Source organism: Carcharhinus amblyrhynchos, chromosome 3 (genome assembly GCF_965287045.1).
Source record: "Carcharhinus amblyrhynchos chromosome 3, sCarAmb.v2.hapA, whole genome shotgun sequence".
Lineage (NCBI taxonomy): Eukaryota > Metazoa > Chordata > Chondrichthyes > Carcharhiniformes > Carcharhinidae > Carcharhinus > Carcharhinus amblyrhynchos.
In genome coordinates, this window is record NC_137326.1 from 102,187,502 (window position 1) to 102,214,518 (window position 27,017).

The window sequence follows — 27,017 nt, forward strand, 5'->3', positions numbered from 1 at the left end:
TATCTAGCTAATCTGTGCCCCTTATTATTTTATAGACCTCTATAAGATTACCCCTCAGCCTCCTACGCTCCAGAGAAAAAAGTTAGCGTGTATACAGCCTCTCCTTATAACTCAAACTATCAAGTCCCAGTAGCATCCTAGCAAGTCTTTTCTGCACTCTCTCTAGTTTAATAATATCCTTTTTATAATAGGATGACCAGAACTGCGCACAGTATTCCAAGTGTGGCCTTGTCAATGGCTTGTACAACTTCAACAAGACGTCCCAACTCCTGTATTCAATGTTCTGACCAATGAAACCAAGCATGCCGAATGCCTTCTTCATCACTCTGTCCACCTGTGACTCCATTTTCAAGGAGCTATACACCTGTACCCCTAGATCTCGTTGTTCCCTAACTCTCCCCAATGCCTTATCATTAACTGAATAAGTCCTGCCTTGGTTCAGTCTACTAAAATGCACCACCTCGCATTTGTCTAAATTAAACTCCATCTGCCATTCTTCAGCCCACTGGCCCAATTGGTCAAGGTCCTGTTGCAATTGGAGATAATTTTCTTCTCTGTCCACTATGCCACCAATCTTGGTGTCATCTGCAAACATTATTAACCATGCCTCCTAAATTCTCATCCAAATTATTGATATAAATGACAAATAACGGTGGACCCAGCACTGATGCCTGAGGGACACCACTGGTCACAGGCCTTCAGTTTGAAAAACAACCCTCCATAACCGCCCTCTGGCTTCTGGATCCCGTGAGATTTAACCTTACGCAACAACCTACCATGCGGTACCTTGCTAAAGTCCATGTAGACAACTGCCCTCATCTTCTTGGTTACCCCTTCAAAAAACTCACTCAAATTTGTGAGACTTGATTTTCCACTCACAAAGCCATGCCAACTGCCCCTAATCAGTCCTTGTGTCTCTAAATGCCTGCAGATCCTATCTTTCAAAATACTTTCCAACAACTTATTCACCACAGATGTGAGGCTTACTGCGAGGGAATGATGATGAATACAGTTGTGGGTCTTCAACTGGTTTTACATTGTCTGAGGTTAGGTTGGGGTTGAAGCTGAGGGGCTGGCTCCATTGTCCTCATTGTCTTTCATGTTGGTGCCTGTCAACATGATGAGATAGTTGGTGAATTGCTGCATCATCAACAATATTACAATGCACTCACAGTACCATTGGCAGAATGATGAACTGATGCAAGCTCCACATTTAGTTGGGAAACACCAGCCTCATTGTCAGCTCACACATTGTCCTGGCCCCCACTGGTCAGCTCAACAACAAGCTTCTGATATGGAGTGAGGACTTTGACCTCCAGCATGCACCCACTAATCTGGCAATTCTTCCTGTGGGTGAACTTGCCCTGCATGAAGACAGATGGAGCGACTGTGAGCAGGAAGGATGCCAAGGCAGCTGATAGGGATGCCGGCTTTGTGTGGGTGCTGAGTGAACTTGTGTAAGGGCTGAGGACGCAGGCTGCACATGATGTGAGACCAGCTGGAAATGTCAAGATGTGTGAGAGAGTCAGTGGTGATTCCCTTTTGCTGGTATTGTGTGGATTGTTAGGTTGTGACTGCTTAATGGGTTTGTGAGAGAGCTGATTCACCCTGGCAGAACGGATAAGGTCATCTTCCTGCACTGGATGCCTGATCTCTTCTGGGCTGAGTTGGCATTGACTGCACTGGCCATCTTCTTCAAAGCCACTGTGGTGAGGTATGTGGACCTCCTTCACCTATCAAGGGTGTAGAAGATGTTCCCAGCTTTCCTCCACCACATCTGGAAGTAGCCCCAGTACTCTGTCACTAAACTTGGGGAAACTACTCTTGGTTGATTTGGGGACCACTCCCTTCCAGCATTCCTAAGCTTAGACCATGAAGACTGTGCATGGGTGCAATTTACATCTGGCATTTGGAAAGATGGTCCGATTCGGTCACAGTGGCGCGGGTGAATCGTAGCCCGCCCTGCCATAAGAACCGATGTCCTTCCTGACGTATACACAATGAGGTGGAACACAAATTATGTAACACGGAAACCTGTTATTATGGCTGGTGGGAGAAACCCTGCTTTTGTTGCCTGACACCACACTTAGAAATGTATGAAGTGTTTCGACCAGTTGACTATATAATATAGTTACTGGGCTTTTCATTGCAATTTTTAAACAAACTGAAAAAGATAGAAGGAAAGGAAAAAAAGAAAGAATTTTTAAAGATCCTGAACTTAAGAGACTTGGGAGTTTTTAAAAAGCACCAAATCAAAATATTAAAAGCAGTGTAATATTATATTAAATGAGAATAAATAATGCATTTATATTGCAGTTTATCATGTCAGGAAGCTTCAAAACATTTCACATAATCAATTCTGTTTGGAAGTTCAATCACTGCTGTTATGTAGTTAAAGGGAGACCATAAATATGAAAACAGTCACAGAGTAAGTCCAGGATTATTTATTTTTGGGTGACTGTGCCAGGCCAGCATTAGACTCAAGCACTGCACAGTGCAAGTCCAGGACAATGCTCTCAACTCCATTCCAAATCGGTGCCTCAAATCCATAGCGTGCACCCCATTCCACTCTGAACACAAAGCAAGCATAAATATCCCATTTTACATATTCCCTCTTAGCTGATGACTTCTTCACTGAAACTACTATCTTACACTACCTTAGAGTCATAGCGTGATGCTGTACAGAATTAAGTCCTTTGTTCCATTGAATCTGTTGGCTCTTAGGGAGAGCAATGCAATTCATTGTGCCATCCTGCCATTCCTGTAGCCTTGCATATTTTTACTCTACAGCTATTTATCCAATACTCCTTTGGCTGTTATTGACTCTGCTCCCCCCCTTCCCACCACCCGCTCCCCCCCCCACACACAGTTTCAAAGACTGCATTTCAGGTCATCGTCCAAATAACTTTTCCTCATTTTGCCTCTGATTCTTTTACTAATTATTTTAACTCTATGTCCTGTGATTATTGGGTCTTCTGCCACTGGGTGCAGTTTCTCCTTATTTACTCCAACAAAACCTTTCATAGTTTTGAGCATCTACACCAAATCTCCCCAGAATCATACAATCCCTGCAGTGCAGAAGGAGGCTATTTGGCCCATTCAGCCTGCACCGACAACAATCCCACCCAGGCCCTATCCCCGTAACCTCTGCTAATTCCCCTGACACTAAGGGGCAATTTAACATGGCCAATCAACCTAATCCACTCATCTTTGGACTTTGAGGTGTCGCAATGTCACAGGATTCCGATTTAAGTGTTGTAATGAAGTTTCAATTGCAAGGGGGCACCAGTTCAAGATGGGGGGGGCAGAGGAGGTTCAGTGGAGATGTGGGGGGAAGTTTTTTTTTACGTGGAGGGTGGTGGGGGCCTGGAATACATTGCCAAACGAAATGGTTGGGGTGTTTATGTTAGCCACATTTAAGACTTATCTTGATAGACATATGAACAATCAGGGAATAAAGGAAAAAAGCGATTGGTCTAGATCAGTAAACATGATCAGCCCAGGCTTGGAGGGCCAAAGGGCCTGTTCCTGTGCTGTATTGTTCTTTGTTCTTAGTTGCAACCTGTTAAAGGCCTGTTTAAATCATGACAAACCTGAGAACAGCGCTGTTAACTAAGTTTTTAAAGAAGTAAATAAATTTACTTTCACTGAGCATCCTTTCACTGAGAAGTGGGGTGGTGAACAGTTTGAATTGTCCTCCGTGTTGTCTTTAATTTGTGTTTTGTGATTTTAAAAGGTGGAGGTTTCAGGGAGCATCGGACAAACTTAACATCTTTGCTGGTTCAACCAATTGCTGCATCCCTGGCTAAAGCACTTCTTTCATCAACTGGACAGGCAAATGGAGATGGATGCTTCCACCTCACCAACTCAAGCACAGGTAACAACTGCAGTTTCACATCTCTTTACGCAACTCATATCTTTTTATTGATATACGTCTGTTTGTATGTAATTGAGAAAGCCTTCTTTGCAGCTGTACTGTGATAAGGATTATGGCATGATTTATGCCCATTTTTGGTGAGGGAAAGGAATGAGTCTTGCAGGTCTGTTCTCAGACACCCATTAGTAATCGGCTGGTGCAGATTTCCTGCTTTGATTTACATAAAGCAGTCGCCTCTTATTGCAGACCTGAAGTAATGAGCTTTCTTTCCCCAACTGATGTGGACTGAGGTAACATCAATTATTAGCTTATTTGAGCAGATCTGCTTAATTACCATTCTATGCAAATGCAGTGAGAAGGAAAAGAAGCAGAAGCCGAACTAATTTCTTCTATATTTGGAAAGGAAATGTTCTGTGTGTCCTGATACCAACTGGGGAAATAAGAAACTGAGTGATGTTAAAATGATGGAAGGGCTCTTTTTCAATGCATAGAAAAATACATGTTTATATTTTATGATTTAACCATAGATGTGTTTGTATTTTTATTACTGTAAGTATGAATGAATGGTATTAGTACAGGGGCATTACTTGTTAAAGTCACATTTTAAAATTCACCATGCATTTGCCAACAGTGATGCTGTATATTGCTTGAATATGATTTTGCTTTTGCATAGGCAGTTTAGCAAATCTGCACTTTATTATTTTCCTCCTGAATGACTGGGCCAAGGTCTCACCCACCGCTCAGAGAACTGGCAATGAAGCCTGTCAGTTCCACTGAAGAGACCTGTCAGTGACCACTGCTGGGCTGTCCATGGGAATTGTTCTGAAGCAATGGCCTAGTGGTATTATCTTGAGACTATTAGTCCAGAAACTCAGCTAATATCCTGGTGACCAGGGTTCGAATTCCAGCACGGAATATGGTGGAACTTGAATTCAATAAAAATATCTGGAATTAAGAATCTATTGATAAACATGAAACCATTGTCAATTGTCGGAAACCCATCTAGTTCACTAATGTCCTTTCAGGAAATGAATTTGCCATCCTTACCTAGTCTGGTCTACACGTGACTCCAGAGCCACAGCAATGTGGTTGGTTCTCAACTGCCCTCGGGCAACTAGGAGTGGCAGAAGTCTTGGCTGCTGAGAGCTATAGGCCAATCAGAGATCAGCAGCTTCACATTACCAGTGGGATCTGGGACAGCTTCCAACAATGTATCCACCAGGATGGACGAAGCCAATGATGGATGGTGAGAGGGTCGAAAACAAGATCTTCCAGTGGTCCTCCAGCCTCTTTCCATTCCTAGTGCCCCTCTCCCCCTCCCATCCTCACCAAGATGAGGCCATTGGGGGTGATTTTCCAAAAAATCCTAAGTGTCATGTGAGCATGAAAATGGGAGAGAATTGCGTCCATTTTTAGGTGAGTTTTCAGACATGATCTTATGCCACTAAGGGGAAAAAAAAGAGGCAAAGTGTGATTCACACCAGTAGGGGGAGTGGATGGAGTCTATTCTTGCCAGGAAGCCAGCTGCTGACATAGCTTTTAGTGCCGGTTGTATCACGAGAGGAGAGAAACTGGGCACAAAGCCGATTTTTCACCTCTCACAACCTTACTGGCTCGCCATGCCATTTGACTGGCGGGATGAGCCAGTAGTAAAATCAACCACACCCCACCCCCCCACTTCCCCACGCACATGCACAAACCCCCTCCCACACACAAACCTGAAAGAGGTTGGGAACTACAGGAAAGCCGCACAACTCCCATTGAATCCCTGAGGCACTGGATAATGGATGTGATTTGGCTAATTAATGAGGCTAATAGCTAGCACTCCTTTCATAACTTAATTGGAGGGAGTTTTGTCACCACTGGGAGAATGATGCTGGGTCTCTCCCATGGTTAACTGGGCCTAGCACCATCATTCCTGCCATGACAAGTAGCATTAAATCCACACAACTGTCTTTCCGTACAGCCAGAGAGGTTAGAGCTCAGAAGGACAAAAGAAATTTTCATTTCATAACTGTAATTGAGGAAAGAATTGGAGAAGCATAATCGTAGTCTATGTTATGTGTTATATGTGGAATTAAATTCTCCACAGAAGTAGGGCAATAGTTATCATTGTTTGTGCTGATTTTCCCATCATTTCCATTCTACTCAGTCTTTCGAATGCCCTCGCCTTGCTCATGCTAAATAAATGTAACTGATGATAATTCTTGATTTATTAACATTTTCTAAGTCAACATATCACATATTTCTGCATTGACATTTATTCATAGTGAAAGACACCCTAAACTATTTTTCCTTTTTCCTTCAGTCTTTTTTTCTTTCACCTCTTCTATTTAGCTGCATCTTTTATAAATATTCAACACCCTCTTCTACCTTTGCTACTATTTTGAACACTTTCATCTATCATTGTACTTTTAATTACGCTGGCCGGATTTATATTGAGTACTCACTATTATTAAGGAGAAAATTGGACAACAACTTGCAATGACTGCCCATGCATAGTTAAACATGTAAATTGGGAAGCTGCTGTATAACATCCCCTGTTTGCAATACTTATGTGATAGTTACCTACAAAATATGACAGTGAAGTTCAGGGGAGTGTCCATTCAAGTAATTTTTAATGGCATGATGAAGCAATAAATCACTGCTGAGCAACCTTTCTGGCACGTGAAGCCTCCTCCTTTTAGATTTGAGTTATTGCTAGAGAGTTTATTCTGTCTCTCTTATGTCTATTGATTCTACCTTTCATTCACTCTATTTTGATTTCTGTGCATGATTTGACATTGAATGGAACATTCTCACTGACAGTTCCTGGCTCTGCGTGCCCCAGCCAGGATTCTTCTGACCGCTTGGTTAAGGGGACAAGTTGCTTGGTCTTAGGATCCTCTGAAAAGAGCATTGCACTCTGTAATTACCACAACTTAGAGTGCAAAAGCCCAGAGATATCCATGTGCAAGTATGTGTAATAAACAGCTCGTGTTAATCGCTTACACACCAATTGCAAGATCTGAGCCTCCAGAATTAACTTATAGTGTTTTGTAGGATTGAAACTGCTCTGAAGTATGCAATTATGTCTGTGCTAAGCAACATGGAAATGTCATTTTGTGTACCATGCTGGGAATCAATCTTAGTTTTATTGGTAATAGCTGTATTTCTGTAAATCCATTTAAAAATGAGTGGCCAAAAAGAAACGCATCAAATTACTACGATAAAGGCAAATTACTGCGGATGTTGGAATCTGAAATAAAAACAAAATTATGAAAAAGCTCAGCAGGTTTGATTGCATCTGTGGAGAGAGAATAGAGTCAATGTTGTGAGTCATGGTGACCCTTCTTCATAGCACCCTGACTTGAAATGTTGGCTCTATTCTCTCTCCACAGATGCTGTCAGACCTGCTGAGATTTTCCAGCATTCTCTGTTTTTGCATCTAATTACTGTAAATCCCTCTTGCATTGTCAATATTTCAGAAATTTTTGACTTATTTCGCCGCAGGAAAGATTCACAGAAGTGTAATTTTGAATATTTTAAAAGCACATTGTTTTAACTGCGAGTAATAGACAGGTGAGAGTTTGTGTTGTCATAGAGTCATGGAGATTTACAGCACGGAAACAGGCCCCTCGGCCCAACTTGTCCATGCTGCCCTTTTTTTTAAACCCCAAAGCTAATTTCAGTTACCCACATTTGGCCCATATCCCTCTATACACATCTTACCCATGTAACTGTCTAAATGCTTTTTAATAGACAAAATTGTATCTGCCTCTACTACTACCTCTGGTGGAGGACAGTTGAGATGTTAATCAGCTAGGATGCCTATGATTTCTCCATTGATGAAATCGTAAACAGTTTACTGACTTTTCTCCATAATTAGTAAATCCTTGTTGTCCTGAATCCTTGTTGGAAGACTTTTGATCTTTTCAACGTGACCAGTCAGGAAATAAAACAATGTCAGACAACTTAAAAACCTGTCTAGACTTTACAAAGAGAAATGCACCTGAGGTAGAAAGTCCTCAGGAAAGACGAAAGCAAAACAGGCAGAGTCCAGAGAGGTTATCCTGCTTAGGCCAAGCAAGGCCACCCATGGAACTGCATAGCCTGGCATGTGTATCATTGTCGGAGCCAAGTCGTACTGGCTGGACTAAATAAAGCTGGTCATAACTATTACTCAGTATGTTCATCTTGAGGTAAACCAGCTGAATAATTCAAACCAGCCCTCAACTTCTTTAGTGTTTACTCAGCCTGTCCTCGGAGAGAGTTAACAGCATGACTTTCAGGTTCAGCTCACAGTGTTATTGCCCTGAGTCCCACTTTCATGCAAATAGCTGAGGGCAGTGTGAATGAACTACCATAAAGGTAAGACACACAAATCCCTCGTGGGAACAGTTGGCACCTTTAAACCTACAACTGACCTCAATTTACAATGGGCTAGGTCAGCAGTGATGGTCCTGTTATACGAACAACAAACTTAGCATCAAGAAAACTAACTATTACCCCTTTGTAATTCTCACCTAATTATTCTGCTCTTGAAAGTAGATGTTAGAGTCTGACGGGCCTAGCCTACAGCTGAATGGCAGCTTGTGTCAGCCGGTGAGGCTCAAATCCCATAACTGGTGAGGAGAGTGAAGGTTGCTCAGAGACAAGGTGGTGTGATCAAAACTGATGGTACATCACACATCAACTAGCTAGTGTTGGAGAGGTGACAGACTGAACATCATTTGTCACTCACCCACTCTGTGCTGTTTTGATGACAAGCTTAAGAAACAAACAAATTGGAGTTAAGCTCCAAGGAAACCAGATTCAGAATACAGAAGAAAACCTGTTTCAAAAATGTACAAGATGTGGCCAGTAATTGGGCTGTGAAATATCAGCAGAGCAGTTCTGTTTAAACAGGAGGTTTTTGGAAAAAATGGCTGTACAAATCCAGGTATAAGTCACTGAATATAATTGCATATATCTGGGAAAAAGAAAGTAAGTGTTTGGGATATTTTCAGGAAAAATAATGACTGTTTGCTAAATCATTCAGTTAGTTGGAGCTGCAAGTACTCAGGGTTGAAAAATCTGTGATCCTGGTTCCTTTTGATTTCTGCTTGGTGGCTGCACTTCTGAGTAATAGAAAAATAGATTCCGGGGCTAAAAGTGGCAGAGCTGACCCCAGCTCCATCCTATAACACCAAGGCAAGATGGGGATTCGGCTGGCTCTCCCTGGCCATAAGCAACAGGTAGCTAATTAGGGTTTTTAATGGCCATTCAAAGCCAATTAAAGAAGGTTGACTGGGCGGGAGGGGATGAAGTGACTTTAACTGCTTGAACATGGCCTTCCAGTGACAGGCTGGGCTGGTGCACTGGGCAAGTAGAAGCCCTTCCTGCCTGCCTGAATACCCACAGCCATATAGAGGGTGTGTCCCACATCTTCCATCCATGGCCTGGCTGCAGAAGCGATTTTTATTTTAAACTTTTTAAAGATGAGAGGCAAGTGGTACCAGAGCATGGCAAGTTCTTGAGAGCTGTCTCCAACATACACTCAAAGTCAATCTTTTGCTCTTGTTCTACAGTCTTAAAACTGTACTCTCGCTCGTTTAAACTCTCTAATAATGCTGTTTTAAAATCCCTCTGATCTTTCTTTCTTTCTCTTTTTCTAGTCACTGCAATACTAGGGCCAGGATTCTCTCAAAAAAATCTAAGCACCCAACACGCGGGCAAACGGGAGTATTCCCTGCTCGTTTTTTGGGTGTAGTTACCAGAGTGAATCTCTGACACTTTGTGCCTTAGAGTGATTCATGCTGGAATGTGGAGGCAAGGCCTCATCCTGCTGGAGAGGCTGGCAGCATAGTGCTGAGCAGGCCACTGCACATGTGCCAATCTGTCAGTGTGAAGATCGGCGCATGCACAGTGTCCCCCACTCACCCCCATTGTTGGCTTCCCGATCGCTGGCCAGCCCTGCAACCACCCCCCCCCCCCCCCCCCCCCCCCCCCCCCCGATCACTGGCCATCCACCCACTCTGCACCCTCCCCCCCCCCCCATCCCTGATCACTGGCCTCCTGGACCTTCCCAAGCCAGCTTCGATTTCCCCACCCCACCCAGCCCAGGTGGCCAGCCATGACTGCCGCTCACTCAGTCTTCCATCAACCCCACGTGCAGAGTGGCAGCAGGGCCCCTCACCCTTACTGGTGCCTGGTAGGCAGTGCCAGGGTGCCTGGTGGGCAGTGCTGGTTTGCCCTTTGAGCAGTGCCAGGGTGCTAGGGTGGCACTGCCAGGGTGGCACTGCCAAGGACATCTCAGCCCCTTACCTTCCACCATCCTGGAGGGGGAGTTGGGAAGACGCTCAGTGGCCTCTGTTCCCTCCAGTGGGGTCAGTGCGCCCGTTCCCTGTTAGTGGAGAGCAGGAGGTAACTGTTCACGGCGGGGGGAGAAGCAAGTGGGCCTGGAGAACACTGTTCCTGGCTTGCTCATCATGCTGAAATCCTAATTTCAATATGATAATCAGCTCTGCACCGATTTCTGGCACGGCGCTGATTAAGCTTAGGGACGGCGCCTGAGACACTACAGGCGCCCCCTGGTGGTGTCTCCTGAACAGCGCATGTGGCTGGGAGAATCCCAGTCAATGTTCTGCACTCTCTTCTTTCTTTCTCCTCTGTGTACTCTATGAATAGTACGGTTTGTCTGTATAGCTCACAAAAAATAATACTTTTCACTGTATCCCAATATATGTGATAATAAACCAATTCAGTTCAGAAGGTGCCTCCATTCTGAAGCACCCTCTCCTCATTTACCTGCCTTCAAAAATTGCTGTCCTTTTAAGCTGGAAGGCCTATCTAATTGAACCTTCAACATCGAGTCCACCCACCCCCTTTAATTAGAAGGTCTGCCTGCCCTCTGGCCATTAATTATTTACCCTGTAATAACGATGAGTGACTTTCCCACACAGTGTGGGAATCTGAACCCTATTTCAGCCTTAAGACAAAGTTCAGAATCTCGCTGGAAAAATCCTGTCGCAGGTCTCAGTTCTGATGGGGATGATGCTTCTGAGGTTGAAGATGGAGATTGGTGTATGTGGTGAAATCTCATGGATATCTGGTATCCAGTGGTTCAAGAAGGTTTAGCTGGAGATATTCAATCTATCAGGTGATTTGATTAAAAAATAAAGTGAAGATTGAGGAGACTTTAAGGAGAAAAGGCAAATTAAAAAATCCATGGAACCATTTATAAAATTCACTTTGTACACAATGTAACAGACAATGAATAGATTGACAAATGATGAGCTTGCAGAAATAGTTGGAAGAATGCTTTATTCAAAATGAATAAAGTTGGGAACAAATGATTACAGATATGCTGTATATTTTACATTTACTGAGTAACTGAAGACACACATTCACTTGACCTGATATCTTATTAAATTCAGTGCAGACAGAACCTACTATTACTTTTCAATCCAATTTTCTGCCCCTGTTTGAGGGATTATATTTTATGCCACGGGCAGCATTATTGAGCCTATGAGTTAACACCCACGAGGCATGAATTTTACAGGTCTATTTTCACTCCTTATGAAAGCACAACACAGCACGCTTACTGCTTAAACTCGTAACAGCTGTGTTCTCTTCACACCCACGCACTGCACAAATATTCCCTTAGCAACCGTGCTGCCGCCGATGAACAAGGGCACAAAGCTAAAGAATTAAAATGGCTTTTGCAGTCACAACCATGGCAACAACCCCAGAGCCAATCTATATACTTCTGATTTAAAAAATGTCAAAGCTGCCATGATACCATGGCACAGTTAAATGCTATATGGCTAGGTAAATCTTCCTCTTTTCCCTAATTTTAAATAATTTTTCTCCCCTTCCACTCACGTTTTGATGCTGAGAACTTTGACTGAGATTTGGTTCAACAGAGACTTTCTGCACTCTGGCACTTGATCCAACTATCCATTCTATATGTGAAAATCTACATGATAACCATCAGGAAACAATTGATCTGTGACACATAAAAGCACATAACATCCCCACCAACACAACTTCTAGAAGGGTTACTAGATAATAATTCAAAGTTGGAAGCCTGACCACATTTTCTCTTCTAACTTCCTGGTCCAACCATTTTTTTGACCAATGTGTGCTCTCCCCCTGAATCTGGGTTCAATTCCCGGCTCGGGTCATTGTCTGTGTGCAGTCTGCACATTCTCCCTGTGTCTGCGTGAATTTCCTCTAGGTGCTCCAGTTTCCTTCCACGTTCCAAAGATGTGCTGGTTAGATGCATTGGCTATGCTAAATTCTCCCTCAGTGTGCACAAACAGGCACTGCAGTGTGGCAATGAGGGGATTTTCAGTGACTTCATTGTGGTGTTAATTGTAGGCATACTTGTGACACCAATAAATAAACTTTTCAAACTTTAAACTTTAACAACTTTAGGTAAATAAGTGAGCAAACGGTTGGCAAATGGAGTATAATGTGGGAAAATGTGAAGTTGTTCATCTTGGGTGAACAAAACAACAGTATCGTTTAAATGGAGAAAAACTGCAGAAATCTGCACCACAAAGGGACTTTGGCGCACTTGTGCACAAAACACTGAAAGCTAGTCCATAGATGCTGCAGGTAGTCAGGAAGGCTAATGGGATGTTGGCCCTTACTTCAGACTGGTTGGAATATAAGAGTACAGAATCTTTGCTATAACTGTAAAAGATACTGATGAGACCACATCTGGAGTGCTTTGAGTAGTGTTGGTCCCGTTTTTAAGGAAAGATATTACTTCATTGGAGCAGTTCAGAGAAGGTTCACTACAATGTTCCCTGGTATGGAAGGATTGTATTATGAACAAAGTTTAAACCTGTGGGACTCTAATCATTGGAAAGAATGAGAGGGGATTGCATTGAAACATAAAAGATTTCTAAGGGGCCTGTCAAGATAAATGCTGAAACGATGTTTCCTCTCATGGGAGAGTCTAGGATGGGCTAAGTCTCAGACTATAGAGGTGTCAACTTAAGATTGGGATAAGGAGGAATTTCTTCCCTTAGTGAGTTGTGAGTCTTTGGAGCTCCTTGTCATGGAGAGCTGTAGGGTCAGAGTCCTTGTGTATATTTAAGGCTGAGACAGATTTTTGATCAGTAGGAGAATCAAGGGTTACGGGGAAAGGACAGGGAAGTGGATGTGAGGAATGTCGAACCAGCCATGATCCTGTTGAATAGCAGAGTAGGCTCGAGGGAGTGAATGGCCTACTCCTGTTCCTGTTTCTTATGGTCTTTAAGGCACAAAGTACATTCCAGTTCCATCAACATGCTTGAGGAGATAATTGATTACCATCTGTGTTATTAAGATATTCTCAGATAAATCAGGTTGCCCAACATCAGGTTTTAAAGTTATTCACTGATCAAATTAAGATTAATGAGCTCAAATTCCTTTACTTTTGCAACCGCAAAGTGTTGCTTTAAGTACTATACCAGCTGGATGCAAGGTCACTAATCACCACTGCAGTCAGAGTGAATGGTTGTTTGACCAGGATCCAGACCACTGTTTGAAGGTGTTTTCCCAAACCAAGAACTGATATATATGCCATGCTGTCTGTTTCTGTGAACATTCTGTTTTCCCCAAACAGGCTAAAGCACTAGAGACACTATTAATTGTTTATAAATCTGTATTTTGTATTGTTGTACAAAATATCGAATTATGCTCACCAATTTGACAGATGCTGCTGCCATGTGGAATAATTAAAGGCCTCCCTGTTGGCTTTCTTAGCCTCATCAACCCCACCCTCAACAAATTTGTACTTCTGCATTTGCTTTGTTCGGATAAGTTGACAGTCAAAAATGATGCCCTGTTTAGCATGCTGCGCTCTTTATTATTATTGTTCAGGGCACAATCAAAATGTAGCTGTGGACTGTTCTTTCACATTGTGATTAGAATTCTGCAGTATGGACATCTCTAATCCTTTGTATTAAACCTTAATTTTCAGTATTGATTGCTAAATAGCATTCATCTCCTTTTCTTAACATCTGGGAGTCAACGCTGATGTTGCAGTGAAATTGTTATTTCTTATTACAGAGCGATTGATATGGTTGACCAGTTTAATTTTACTACTGTCGTCCTTCGCTGTTGTGCTGCATTCAGCCATCCTAGTTTTTACCCAGAACTTGTCTCCCTGTTGTCAAAGATGATAAGTGGGAATCCTCTTTGATCGTGAAGCTTGCATTTCCCTATAGTGAAATTGCATCTAGTCCATTGCAACCAGAATACTAAACATGCTGAGTACCTATATCAAGGTTTATTTGTATTCTTCAGCGTAGAGCTAGGACATATCTTTTAATCCTTCTAACTTCTGAAGGTCAGTAGACTTTAAACTGTTTTTCCTGTTAAGGATTTATTAATAACTATCGGTAAATGATTGCTGAAATGCACACTATTTTCAAGCGAGTTCCTTCTAAGTAAAACTTAAGTCACCGATGATTTAAGACAGCAGACATTTTACATTCTTAGAGTAAAAAATTTCAGCGACGAATCACTGCTGCTAAAAGTATAGTGATACACTTTATAGTAAGCTACGTGGAGACACTTTACCAAGCACAAAATCCTTTTCATTTCATATTTTACTTACAGTATTTTAACAGAAGAAAAGGAACCAAGGAAGGGAAGTCAACGTTGAGAAATATAAATCAAATGGCTGTAGGCAACGGTATACGCCAGAGGAGAGTGATCTGGTGCACAGCACACTGAATGCACAGTGCAATTTACAGCCACAATGAAGAAAGCAATAAAGAAGGGGTCTTGGGGATTTATAGACAGTGGAATAGGACACAAATCCCAGGAGCTGGCAATGAATCCATACAAGAAACTGGGATGTGAAATCTGCAATGTTATATTTAATTCTGGTATCTTTAATACAGCAAATAGATTCAGGCATAGTAGATTGTGTAGAAAAGAACAGCAAAACTGATATGTACTTAGTTGTATTAAAAACATCAAAGGACACTGGGATAGCGCAGGAAAATGGTGCTGAGGTAAAAGATGAGTCATGATTTCATTGGCAGGCTCAAAGGGATGAATGGCCTACTCTTGCTCTTATTTCTTATGTTCTTATATGGGTGCCTGATCTTTGCAGAAAGGTTGAAGAACCTAATGTATGTTTATTCTGAAGAAGATTACTGAGGGGAGATAATTCAAGTGTTCAAGATCCTGAAAGGAAAAGTTAAATTGAACCCCGAGGAGACTTGCTCAAACTTAACAGAGATGTTGCACAGTTTTAGTGATGCTTATGAACATAGGGTACAGATTGGCCAGGGAAGGAAGTAATATGGAAAAATAACAAAGGTATTCAGCTTCAAGGGGGTGGGATGGAATAGGTGATAAGGCTATGTAATTTTGTGCAAAAATGAACCTCAGGGCTCAACTAAGTAAGTTGCTGCTGACACCTCCCACTTCTCCACTGGTAATTCATCTTCTCCGTATTGCTCTTCTGTTCCTCCTTCATTGCAATAGTTCCTTGTGACTCTCAATTTTCATAATCCTGAAAATTCAATCTCCCATTGCTGACTAGGCTTTATGCAAAATGTCACTACAAATTGATTCACAACACATCTCAAACTGAGGACTGGATTGTTGGAATAATGTTACACAAATACTGTGGTTTTACCGTAGTCCTCAATAAACAGACCCCATCATGATATTGTTTTACAGACTTGCATTGATCCCGGAATCAAACAGGTGGCAATCCCTAAAGCAAAGATACTAACTTCTCCGGTGAATTTAGAGGAAAGGAAATTAAACCAAGCTTGAATATGTGTCAAATGACCAAAACACTGTCTGTGTAACATTGATTGCTCTGAAGATGAAAGATGCTTTATATATTGCAGTTGTGTAAACAGAATGCAATGACATTCATAAAGTTAAATAGGAGTACATTAGTATTAAATCTTGTTTATTGTTTAATATCCAGTCATATTCTGAGATTAATCCCAGCTCCAGATAACCTGTATGTACAAAAATATTCTAACTATAGTTTTCAATGGAGAGAGGAGCAGAGGTATAGTGGGATGGCTGCACATCCCCACCCCAATGGAATATTGGTGCCGCAAAGACTGATGAAGCAGCAGTGTCACTGGATCAATGGAGAGAGGAGCAGAGGTATAGTGGGATGGCTGCACATCCCCACCCCAATGGAATATTGGTGCCGCAAAGACTGATGAAGCAGCAGTGTCACTGGATCAATGGAGAGAGGAGCAGAGGTATAGTGGGATGGCTGCACATCCCCACCACAATGGAATATTGGTGCCGCAAAGACTGATGAAGCAGCAGTGTCACTGGATCTACCACATTAGATCAGCCACTAAGTGACATTCACAAAGCTTAGAGGATAGTACAGAGGCAAGAACGGCATGTGGCAAGTCACTCAGCATAAACGCATTGCAACAAGGCCAGAGGAAAGAGTAGTGCATGTGTCAGCAAACCAGAAGGTGAATCTTGCCGCAGAGGACTCGAAGGAGCATTTCAGTGGGCCAGCATACAGAAAAAGGTTTTTGCCGCTGTTTAAAAACATTTGGTGCATTGGCAGGCCTGTCAGGCAGCTTGTTGCCACTGTCAGAGAGCGTGGATGTGTCCAGATTCAACTTGATACAGTTCTTTGCAGAGATCTTGTAGCCCATCCTTTTCAGTCTGGAGGTAGTGGTCTCTCCATTACAGTACTTGTGGACACACTTTGATGCAATGCCTGATGGCTGGTCACTCACTTTCCATTGCAGCACAAGCAGAGACCACCCAGCATCGGAGTGCTATACCACAACATGATAATACCACAAAGTGACACCACACTCTTGATGGGAGTTGTACTGTGGGTGGCTGAATAGATCAACTTGAAGTTGCTGGTGGGCTCATTGCAAAGTTTTTGTATCATTTTGTAGGTTGTTGCCAGCTGGTGAATATGTGGAGGAGTGATTTTTGTCAGACAGGGAGCCAAGGGAGTGGTTTTGAGTATTGTTTCAGTGATGATATGCATGGTAACATTCAGCTGGATGTCAACTGCGTGTGTGTGTGTGTGTGTGTGTGTGTTTGTGTGTGTGTGTGTGTGTCACAGTGTTTCTGGGCTTGTGGTTAGCTGCAGTTGTTTTTAGGTGTTCCAGTCACTTCTCAAGTTGACTCACATTTTAACTTGTAGCCATGCATTTGAATGTTGAGCTCTTTATTGGCTTTTGCTTTGTGAAGATGAAATAATCCACAATGTGATTGCACAATGTGATAATATCACAGCATAATTCCAATTTCATTGAATTTATCCTCCTTTGTCTCCTATGAATTATTATTCAGGAAATTATGTTACCCATGAAAATAGTCTGTAAAATTGTGACAGTCAAAGCAGATTTAACTCGAAGCATAATCTTTACAAAAGTATTGGGCAGGATGTTACTGTTAGCAGTCTGTGACACTTGCATTGTCCATGGACTTTCTATGAATCTTTGCACTGGGAGTTTCTGTCAGCCAGCAACTTATGAAGCATAGTGCCCTCGACAACAGTTTAGTTTATTTATTATTGTCACAAGTAGGCTTACAATAACACTGCAGTGAAGTTACTGTGAAAACCCTCTAGTCGCCACACTCTGGCGCCTGGTCAAGGGAGACTTTAGCATGGCCAATGCACCTAACCTGCACATCTTTCAGACTGGGAGGAAACTAGAGCACCTGGAGGAAACTCATGCAGACATGGGGAGAACCTGCAGACTCCTCACAGACAGAGACCGAAGCTGGAAATTGAACCTGGGTTCCTGGCACTATGAGGCAGCAGTGCTAACCACTGTGCCATCCCACATCTGGGACATGTGATCAGGGCAAACAACTGTATCTTCCTAAGCAATCAGATTGATAAATGAACAGCACAGAGTCTGAACCAGTGTCAGCCAGAATACTTTGTTCACTATCAAATTATGTACAGCAAGCAAAATGGAGAAAGGAAGGTTAGATAAAGAGATACAAGCGACAGAATGAATAAGTAAAACATGTTTTATTGTTTGAAACTGTTAAGTTCACGAACTTCACACTATTTTGTGCACGCCAATGTCAAATATTTTGGCAAGATAATACTACAGTGCGGCCTCTGGAGTGGAAGGGCATCCCGGACTGCAACATCCTGATTTACACATTTATCTGCAAGTGTGCGTTCATTGGAATTTGCTCTCTAATTTATACATTCATAAAGATGGGTGTTGTTCACCTCATTGTCATATCTACAGGAAGATTTGGCTCAATGTATTACATTTGCATGTTGCGTTCATCTAACATAATTAAACAAAGGCGATTAATTTTTAAATTTTAGATCTGATTATTTAGCAGTTGCTTTTGTCAATAGAGTTAAACTTGTGGATTTTAAAATTTTACCCTCATTCTTATTTTTGCATACAATTCTTGTCCATCTTCCATGAAATTTAATGCACACAGGAAATGTCAGCAGGTAATAGCTATGATTAACACATTTGTTTAATTGCTTAATTTTAACTGCTCCCTTGCACTTGAGTTCCTCATATTAAAACACCTCCAAAGGAAAAATTATTATAGAAGCCCTCAAATTAAAACTGCGTGGCAGATACAATAACTATAGAATCTGAGAAAGGTAGATCAATGATTCTTTTTGGCAGTAAAATTCAGTAATATTTTGTACTAGGTAACCTCTTCCTTACTAACTATTGAATTACTCTTTCAGTCTACATAATATCTAGAATGATATAATCCCTACAGTGCAGAAGGGGGCCATTCAGCCCACTCCACTGAGTCTGCACTGACAACAATCCCACCGAGGCCCTATCCTCATAATACCATATATCTACCCTGATAATCTCCCTGTCACTAAGGGAAAATTTAGTATGGCAATCAACCTAACCTGCACATCTTTGGAGTGTGGGAAGAAACTGGAGCATCCGGAGGAAACCCACACAGTCACTCAAGGTTGGAATTGAGCCCGGGTCCCAGGCGTTGTGAGGCAGGAGTGCTAACCAATGTGCCACTGTGCCATCTCTGCTGTGGCAATTAGTCAAAGTTTTATTATTGAGCAATCACCTTTAAAAGTAAGTGACCTAGTTCATGGGTGCCCTTGCATAATTATGCAATAAAGTGTAGATTCTTGGACATCAAGTTTTTGATCATATTATTTAAGATGGTATTAATTGCTTTCACAAAGACTAGGAAAGTGGTGGGGTTGTTTCTGCATTTCAAGAGGCTGAATCAACAGCATTAGGCCAAGACAATCAGTTACCTGTTCTTCTCAATAAAATTGGTAGAGAGGAGAATATTTGAGAATGGGTCAGGAAGAGAGATTCATTTGTGCAACTAGAATCTGTAAATACCAAGAACTTAAAAATTAGCGAACAAGAAACAATGTTATTATCATTTGCAATATGGTCAGATCTTTAAATTTCTTGAAAAGCCTATCATCAGACAGTAGCAATATATTAGAGGTTGTATTGTTTCTCAGCAGTCATTTCCGTAAATTATCAAATCTTCTTAATTAAATCAGCAGATATTGATAGAACTGTGAATAAGGAAGAAAGTTACTGAGAAGGTATTACTTAGTTTTTAAAGTGGTGGATATTTCCATTGCAGACGGTGGAATTGATGTGCATAATAAGGTCATACAACTTTAAAAATGACCTTACTTTGTGAATCAAACAATACCTGGTTTTGAGTTTATCCCTGTGCATTCTCGGCCATGTTGTCTCAACATATCTCTTGTACCTCAGAACTGGCCTGAACAGTCTCCCTGTCCTTCATGTCAGCAGTAAATTATTTTCCATTCAACCTAATTGCTCAAAAGTCTAAACCAAAGGCTGAAGTTAGAAGTTTGAATGATAGATCCCAAGATTCTCATCAGCAATATAAAAAAGGAATGAAGATCAAGCTCAAGTTCAGTCTTCATGTTTTTGGATGATGAAAAGTTTATTTGAATTTCTGCTTATGACATTTCATATTTCTTGTGTAGAATTTGATGCGCAACATTTACAACTGTTTCACATGTAATGGATGATGGCATGAAGTGTTCGATCCTCTTTGAGGATTTACTTCAACATTTTATGGGAAACAATGGCCTGAATTCAATGAATATTTGTTAGCTTGTTAGGGTGTGCCTTTCAACTTATGTTCTGATAATACTTCAGTTAAATTACTTGTCGGAACCCATTCTTTTTGCAGGATCCTTAGCTGTTATAGATGAGGTTGGTTATTTGGCCTTAGATCATCCATCCAGAAAGTCCCCCTTTAGGTCTTCCCAGTGTGTTTTAAATTATTACATGTTTTTCACTTTTCTAGTTGGATATCTCTTTCATTGATTCATATTTGCATACAAAAATTTCATGTGACAGAGAACTTCCAGAAATAAAGCCTAGATTTATCTTTTGATTACTTGAATCTTGTTTTACTCTTAAAACATGAATGCAATTTACTGGATTTACCATTTCCATACCATTATTCACTTTATCTTTCAGATGCTTGCTATAGCCCCTGTTATTCAGCCTTGCTTTCCAATTCTGTCCAACATAGGGATCAAGCTTATGAGTATCTTCAGCACTCAAATGTTTCTCCTGCATAAAGTGGTCAGAAACAATAGTTGAAGTGTGATTACAGAGTTCGGTTATGCCAATTTCTTTCTTGAATTATGTAGTTTGAGCAATATCAGTCTTAAATTATTGACTTTGTTAATTATTGTTTTGTATTGATTAGACGTAATGATGTTAAGTCTGATAAGACTTGTGGGTGAAGGTGAATGCCACCCATGAGTTACTTCATGTAAAATTCACGGTCTATGTTTGTTTCCCATTTTTCCTTCTCATACGTAGCCCTTGACATTTGTTCGTATAAATTTTCAAATGCCATTATTTTGATCACTTGTGTATGTTTTCCAGTTTAGTTGATAATTTCTGAGCTGCCTCATTTGGATCAACCGTTCTCTTCCAGCTTGATATAAGTTATTAATTTAATTAATTTGCATTGAGTTTCTGTGCTAGATTTAATGGAGGTGATGGGAATCTCACTCAAGCTCTGTGATGCCTGATTTATGGAAAGTTTGCTGCACCAGGGCACTGGCAGGCCTTCTCCCAGGATCAAGGACCCCTGGGGCAGGGGTCATGCCTGTTGAGAGCTGCCAGCTAGAGGCTGGGGGTTGTGGATGGACCCAGCACATAGGTGAGTGATAGCAGGAGTGGGGCAGAGATCACTAGGGAGGAAAAGAGGATGGTTGGCAACAGTAGGATATTTTTCCCAGGAAGTATTGACCTTCCCAATGCTTTGTCCTTGATCAAGCATTGAGTGCCTGATAACAAGGGACTACCCCACATGTGTTTGCTTGTCACGTGCTTGCAGAGCAAGACCGTGCCTATTGTTCAATTAATACCAGTGACAGCAAGATGAGGCTGTTCCTGGCATTAAATGACCCGTTAAAGGCCTTAATTGGTGGCAGGATGGAAAGGGCATCCATGGGCTTTCTCACAACAGACTTCATCTGGCTGGAGGGAGGATGTTGGTGCCACTGTTACCCTCCTGCCTGATTAAATACCCTCTCTGCCACTCAACTCACCATGCGGGAGGGCATCAAATTCCACCTTCTGAATCCAAAGTGTGTGGGGCACAAGATCCATGATGGTATGGGGTGGTGATCCTGCTGCCCTCCCACTCCACTCTATCTCCATTCCACCTTGAGGTAAATCATTCAGCGAATACTTGTTTCTTACTCTTAAGCCAAAGTCTTCTCTGTTCCCAAGGTTTATCTTGCATCTGCCTTGCTTTAACATAGAACATAGAACACTACAGCACAAACAGGCCCTTCGGCCCACAAGTTGCACCGATCACATCTATACCTAACAAGCCATAGAACTACCTGTAACTTCCAATACCATTAGATCCCAGATACTCATCCAGAAGTCTTTTAAAAGACCCCAGCGAGTTCGCCTCCACCACCACCAACGGCAGCCGATTCCACTCACTCACCACCCTCTGAGTGAAAAACTTTCCCCTAACATCTTCCCTGTACTTGCTTCCCAGTACCTTAAACCTGTGTCCTCTCATAGCGACCATTTCAGCCCTGGGAAATAGCCTCCGAGAATCCACCCTATCTGTTCCTCTCAGCATTTTATAAACCTCTATCAGGTCACCTCTCAACCTTCGTCTCTCCAGGGAGAAGAGACCTAGCTCCCTCAACCTATCTTCATAAGGCATGCCTTCCAATCCAGTAAATCTCCTCTGCACCCTCTCAATAGCTTCCACATCCTTCCTGTAGTGAGGCGACCAGAACTGCACACAGTACTCCAAGTGGGGTCCTATATAGTTGCAGCATTACCTCCCGACTCCTAAACTCAATCCCTCGATTAATGAAGGCCAGTACACCATACGCCTTCTTGACCACATCCTCCACCTGCGAGGCTGATTTAAGAGTTCTATGGATCCAGACCCCAAGATCCTTCTGCTCTTCAACACTGCTAAGACTCCTACCCTTGATATTGTACTCCTGCATCCCACTGGTCCTGCCAAAATGGACCACTACACATTTATCTGCGTTGAAGTCCATCTGCCACTTCTCCGCCCAGTCTTGCATCCTATCTATGTGACACTGCAACTTCTGACATCCTTCCAGACTATCCACAACACCACCAACCTTTGTATCGTCGGCGAACTTACTAACCCATCCCGCCACTTCCTCATCCAGGTCATTTATGAAAATGACAAACAGCAAGGGTTCTAGGACAGATCCCTGGGGCACTCCACTGGTGACTGACCTCCATGCAGAAAAAGACCCATCCACAACCACTCTCTGCCTTCTGCGAGCAAGCCAGTTCTGGATCCATAAGGCCAAAGGCCCTTGGAACCCATGCCCTCTCACCTTCTCAAGAAGTCTTGCATGGGGGACCTTATCAAACGCCTTGCTGAAGTCCATGTAAACCACGTCCACCGCTCTTCCTTTGTCAGCTTTGAGCTGAACCAAATGGATAAAAACTGCAGAAAGCTACAACATAAAGGGACTTGGGTGATATGTGCAGGAAGCACAGTAGGCTAGCACACAGGTGCAGCAGTAATCAGAAAGGCTAATGGAATGTTGGCACTTATTTCAAGGATATTTGAGTATAAGAGTAGGGAAATCTTGCAACAACAGTACAAGGTACTGGTGAGGCCACATCTGGAGTACTGTGAGTAGTTTTGGTCTGCTTATTTAAGGAAAGGTATTATTTCATTGGAGGCAGTTCAGAGAAGGCTCACTAACATGATCCCCAATATGGAGGGATTGTCTTATGAGGAAAGGTTAAACAGGTTGAAAGTCTACTCATTGGAATTTAGAAAAATGAGAAGTGATCTCGTTGAAACATAAAGGATTCTTAAGGAGCTTGACAAGTTAAATGTTTGAGAGGATGTTTCCCCTCATGGGAGAGATTAGGACCAGAGGGCGCAGTCTCAGAATCAAGGGGTGCCAATGTAAAACTGAGATGAGGAGGAATTTCTTCCCTTAAAGGGTTGTGATTTTTTTGGCACTTCTTGCCACAGAGAGCTGTGGGGGCAGAGTCCTTGGAAGGCCATCTTATCAAAACAATTCCAAGTGTTGAATGAGCGTGAAAATGAGAGAGTTGTGCCAATTTTTTGGATGAGTTGAAAATCCAATCTTACCACACTCTGAGCAATAAATGAAGCAAGATCTGTTTCCTACCAGTAGGGGAAGGAGTGGGGAATAAACTCACCCGAAAGCCAGCAGCTTGCAACAGAGGGCACAATTCATGTGCGGATCTCTCTATTCTGTGTAATTTACCATAGAATTTAAATATTGAGATCAGACTTGTGCCCTTTTCTGGCACAAGGCTGATCTCACTGGGTATACAGCGCTGGTAAGATTGCTAAAGGTGAGAAATCTGGCACAAACCTGATTTTTTGCCTCTCTCGCAATCTTACCAGCTCGCCCTACCCGTCAATAGGTAGATTTTTGATCAGTAAAGGAATGAATGGTTATGGGGAAAGGGCAAGAAAGTGGACATGAGGAATGTCATCAGATCAGCCATGATCCTAATGAAATTTGAGGGCCCAAAGAGCCTATTCCTGTTCCTATGTCTTATGGTCTAAAAGTCTTATACCAGACAAGTATGTTCAGCAATTTTTATATGGAATTTTGTGAAGCCTAGGTGTAGCATATCATTGTTCTTTCTGGTGACCCTTGGATTTTCACTTCCTTAAAAGTTTAGGATCTCACTGTTATCATTTCTTGCAGTTTACCAGATTCAATATTTTATAGATAATTCTCAAATATACTGGTGAGAATTGACTTAATTATATTATGATGGATTGAACCAAGATTATTCAGTCTGTACTTGGCTGTGTTGTTTTTTGAATGGGTGCAGCATATTATCTAGAGGAATACAGGAACAGGTTGGGAATGGGAGGGTACAGACTCTAAGCACATACGGTTTCAGTTTAGGCAGGCATGATGATCAGTGCAGGCTTGGATGGCCTGTTTTTGTGCTGTACTTTTCTTCGTTCTTGTAACATTTCTCCTGAAACTTCCCCAGTGTCCTCATTCTGATTGTTAGTGCCTCCTAAGTCTCCTTGATGGTGACTCTTTTACACTTCAGGGTAAATAGCTTTCACTTGCAGAATAGCATTTAGTCTTGAGCTCTTGATACTTCAATCAGTTTGATATTAAAGTCATTCAGTTCGCCTCTGAAAATGCATATTGCTCATGTCATTCTTTGACAATATTTAATGGAAGTTATCATTCAGAATAACATATAGATTGGTCGACCCATGTTGGACGCGGTGGGCTCAAGGAGGAGTTCTTGGAATGCTGCCGGGATAGTTTCCTCGAACAGTGTGTGTTGGAGCCGACGAGGGAGCGAGCTATCTTGGATCTGGTGTTATGTAATGAGGCGGGTAGAATTAGGGACCTTGCGGTGAAGGATCCTCTTGGGGAGAGTGATCATTGTATGGTGGAGTTTCTGGTGCAGATGGAGGAGGAGAAAGTGGGTTCCCGGGCACGCGTCCTTTGTTTGAACAGAGGGGAGTACGGTAGGATGAGAGAAGAATTGGCGAATGTGGACTGGGGGAGCGCGTTGGAAGGTAGGTCTGCTGAGGAGCAGTGGAGGATCTTTAAGGAGATCTTTCTTGGTGCTCAGCAGAAATTTATTCCGATGGTCAAAAAGGATAGTAGGAGGAGAGGTAATAAGCCGTGGATAACGAAGGAGGTGAAGGAAAGTGTTAAATTAAAAGCGGAGGCGTTTAGAGTAGCAAAGAGTAGTGGGCGAGAAGAGGATTGGGAGAGGTTTAAATGTCAACAAAGATTGACAAAGAAGATGATAAAGAAGGGTAGGAGAAACTATGAAGCTGGGCTTGCGCTTAATATAAAAAAGGATAGCAAGAGTTTTTATAAATATATAAAAAGGAAGAGGCTGGCTAGGGTGAACGTTGGACCCTTAGAGGATGAGAAGGGGGACTTAGTGGTAGGGGATGGGGATATGGCTGAGGTCCTGAATAACTTTTTTGTTTCTGTCTTCACGGAGGAGGACGTGAATAATTTGCCGGGTGTTAGAGATGGAAAGGTGGTAGGACTGGAGGGTCTTAATGACATTACTGTTACTAGAGAAGAGGTGCTCGAAAGACTGGAGGGACTGATTGTGGACAAGTCGCCAGGACCGGATGGAATGCATCCGAAGGTTCTGAAAGAAATGGCGGAGGTGATAGTGGATGCTTTGGTGGTTATTTTCCAGACGTCGCTGGATTCCGGGGAAGTGCCAGAAGATTGGAAAGCGGCTAATGTTATGCCGTTGTTTAAGAAGGGTGCCAGGCAAAAGGCAGGGAATTATAGGCCGGTTAGTTTAACGTCTGTTGTAGGTAAAATGTTAGAATCCGTCATCAAGGAGGAAATAGCGAGGCATCTTGAGAGGAATTGCTTGATAGAGCAGACACGGCACGGTTTCGTTAAAGGGAAGTCGTGTCTGACAAATTTACTGGAGTTCTATGAGGATGTGTCTAGGGCGGTGGATAGAGGAGAGCCGGTGGATGTGGTCTTTCTGGATTTTCAGAAGGCATTTGACAAGGTACCTCACAGGAGGTTATTGCAGAAGGTCAGGGGACAGGGAGTTGGGGGTAGGGTGTTAGCGTGGATAGAGGACTGGTTGTCAAATAGGAGGCAGAGAGTGGGGGTCAATGGGTGCTATTCGGATTGGCGGATGGTGACTAGTGGAGTGCCTCAGGGGTCGGTGCTGGGGCCTCAGCTATTTACCATTTATATAGATGATCTGGAGGAGGGAACCGAGTGTAGGGTGTCGAAATTTGCTGATGACACCAAGGTTGGAGGAAAGGCAAATTGTGCGGAGGGTGTGGAGAGTCTACAGAAGGATCTAGATAGGCTGGGCGAATGGGCCAGGAAATGGCAAATGGAATTTAATGTTGGCAAGTGCGAGGTGGTCCACTTTGGTAGGAATAATGGTAGGAAGGATTATCACTTACGTGGCGAAAAACTGCAGCAGGCGACGGTGCAGAGGGACCTCGGGGTCCTTGTGCATGAGTCGCAAAAACCCAGCTTGCAGGTGCAGCAGGTGATCAGGAAGGCGAATGGGATGCTGGCCTTCATAGCGAGGGGGATTGAATATAAAAGTAGGGAGGTCTTGCTGCGGCTGTACAGAGCATTGGTGAGGCCGCAGCTGGAGTACTGTGTGCAGTTTTGGGCGCCGTACTTAACACAAGGATATTTTGGCCTTGGAGGGAGTGCAGAGGAGGTTTACTAGGCTGATGCCGGAGTTGAGGGGGTTGAACTATGAGGAGAGGCTGAATAAACTGGGCTTGTACTCGTTAGAGTTTAGAAGAATGAGGGGAGATCTCATTGAGACATATAAGATGATGAATGGGATGGATAGGATAGAGGTGGAGAGACTCTTCCCGCTCAGAAAGGATAATAGGACTAGGGGGCACAGTCTCAGGATAAAGGGGGGGGCGGTTTAGAACGGAGTTGAGGAGGAATTTCTTCACTCAAAGGGTGGTGAATCTCTGGAATTCTCTGCCCGTTGAAGTGGTGCAGGCTGCCTCGCTAAATATTTTTAAGACGCGGGTTGATGGGTTTTTGATAAGAGAGGGGATTAAGGGTTATGGGGAGAGGGTGGGAATGTGGAACTGAGCCACGACAGATCAGCCATGATCTTATTGAATGGCGGGGCAGGCTCGA

The 27,017-nt window shown here is 42.7% G+C and overlaps 1 protein-coding gene across 1 annotated transcript in view; it reads left to right on the forward strand.

The window, feature by feature from the left end:
• Nucleotides 1–27,017, forward strand: part of naaladl2 (N-acetylated alpha-linked acidic dipeptidase like 2) — a 527,121-nt gene that overhangs the window by 231,731 nt on the left and 268,373 nt on the right. Inside the window, exon 5 of the mRNA XM_080185612.1 lies at nt 3,737–3,877. Coding sequence (XP_080041738.1) covers nt 3,737–3,877 — 141 coding nt within the window. The remainder of the gene's footprint in view (nt 1–3,736; nt 3,878–27,017) is intronic.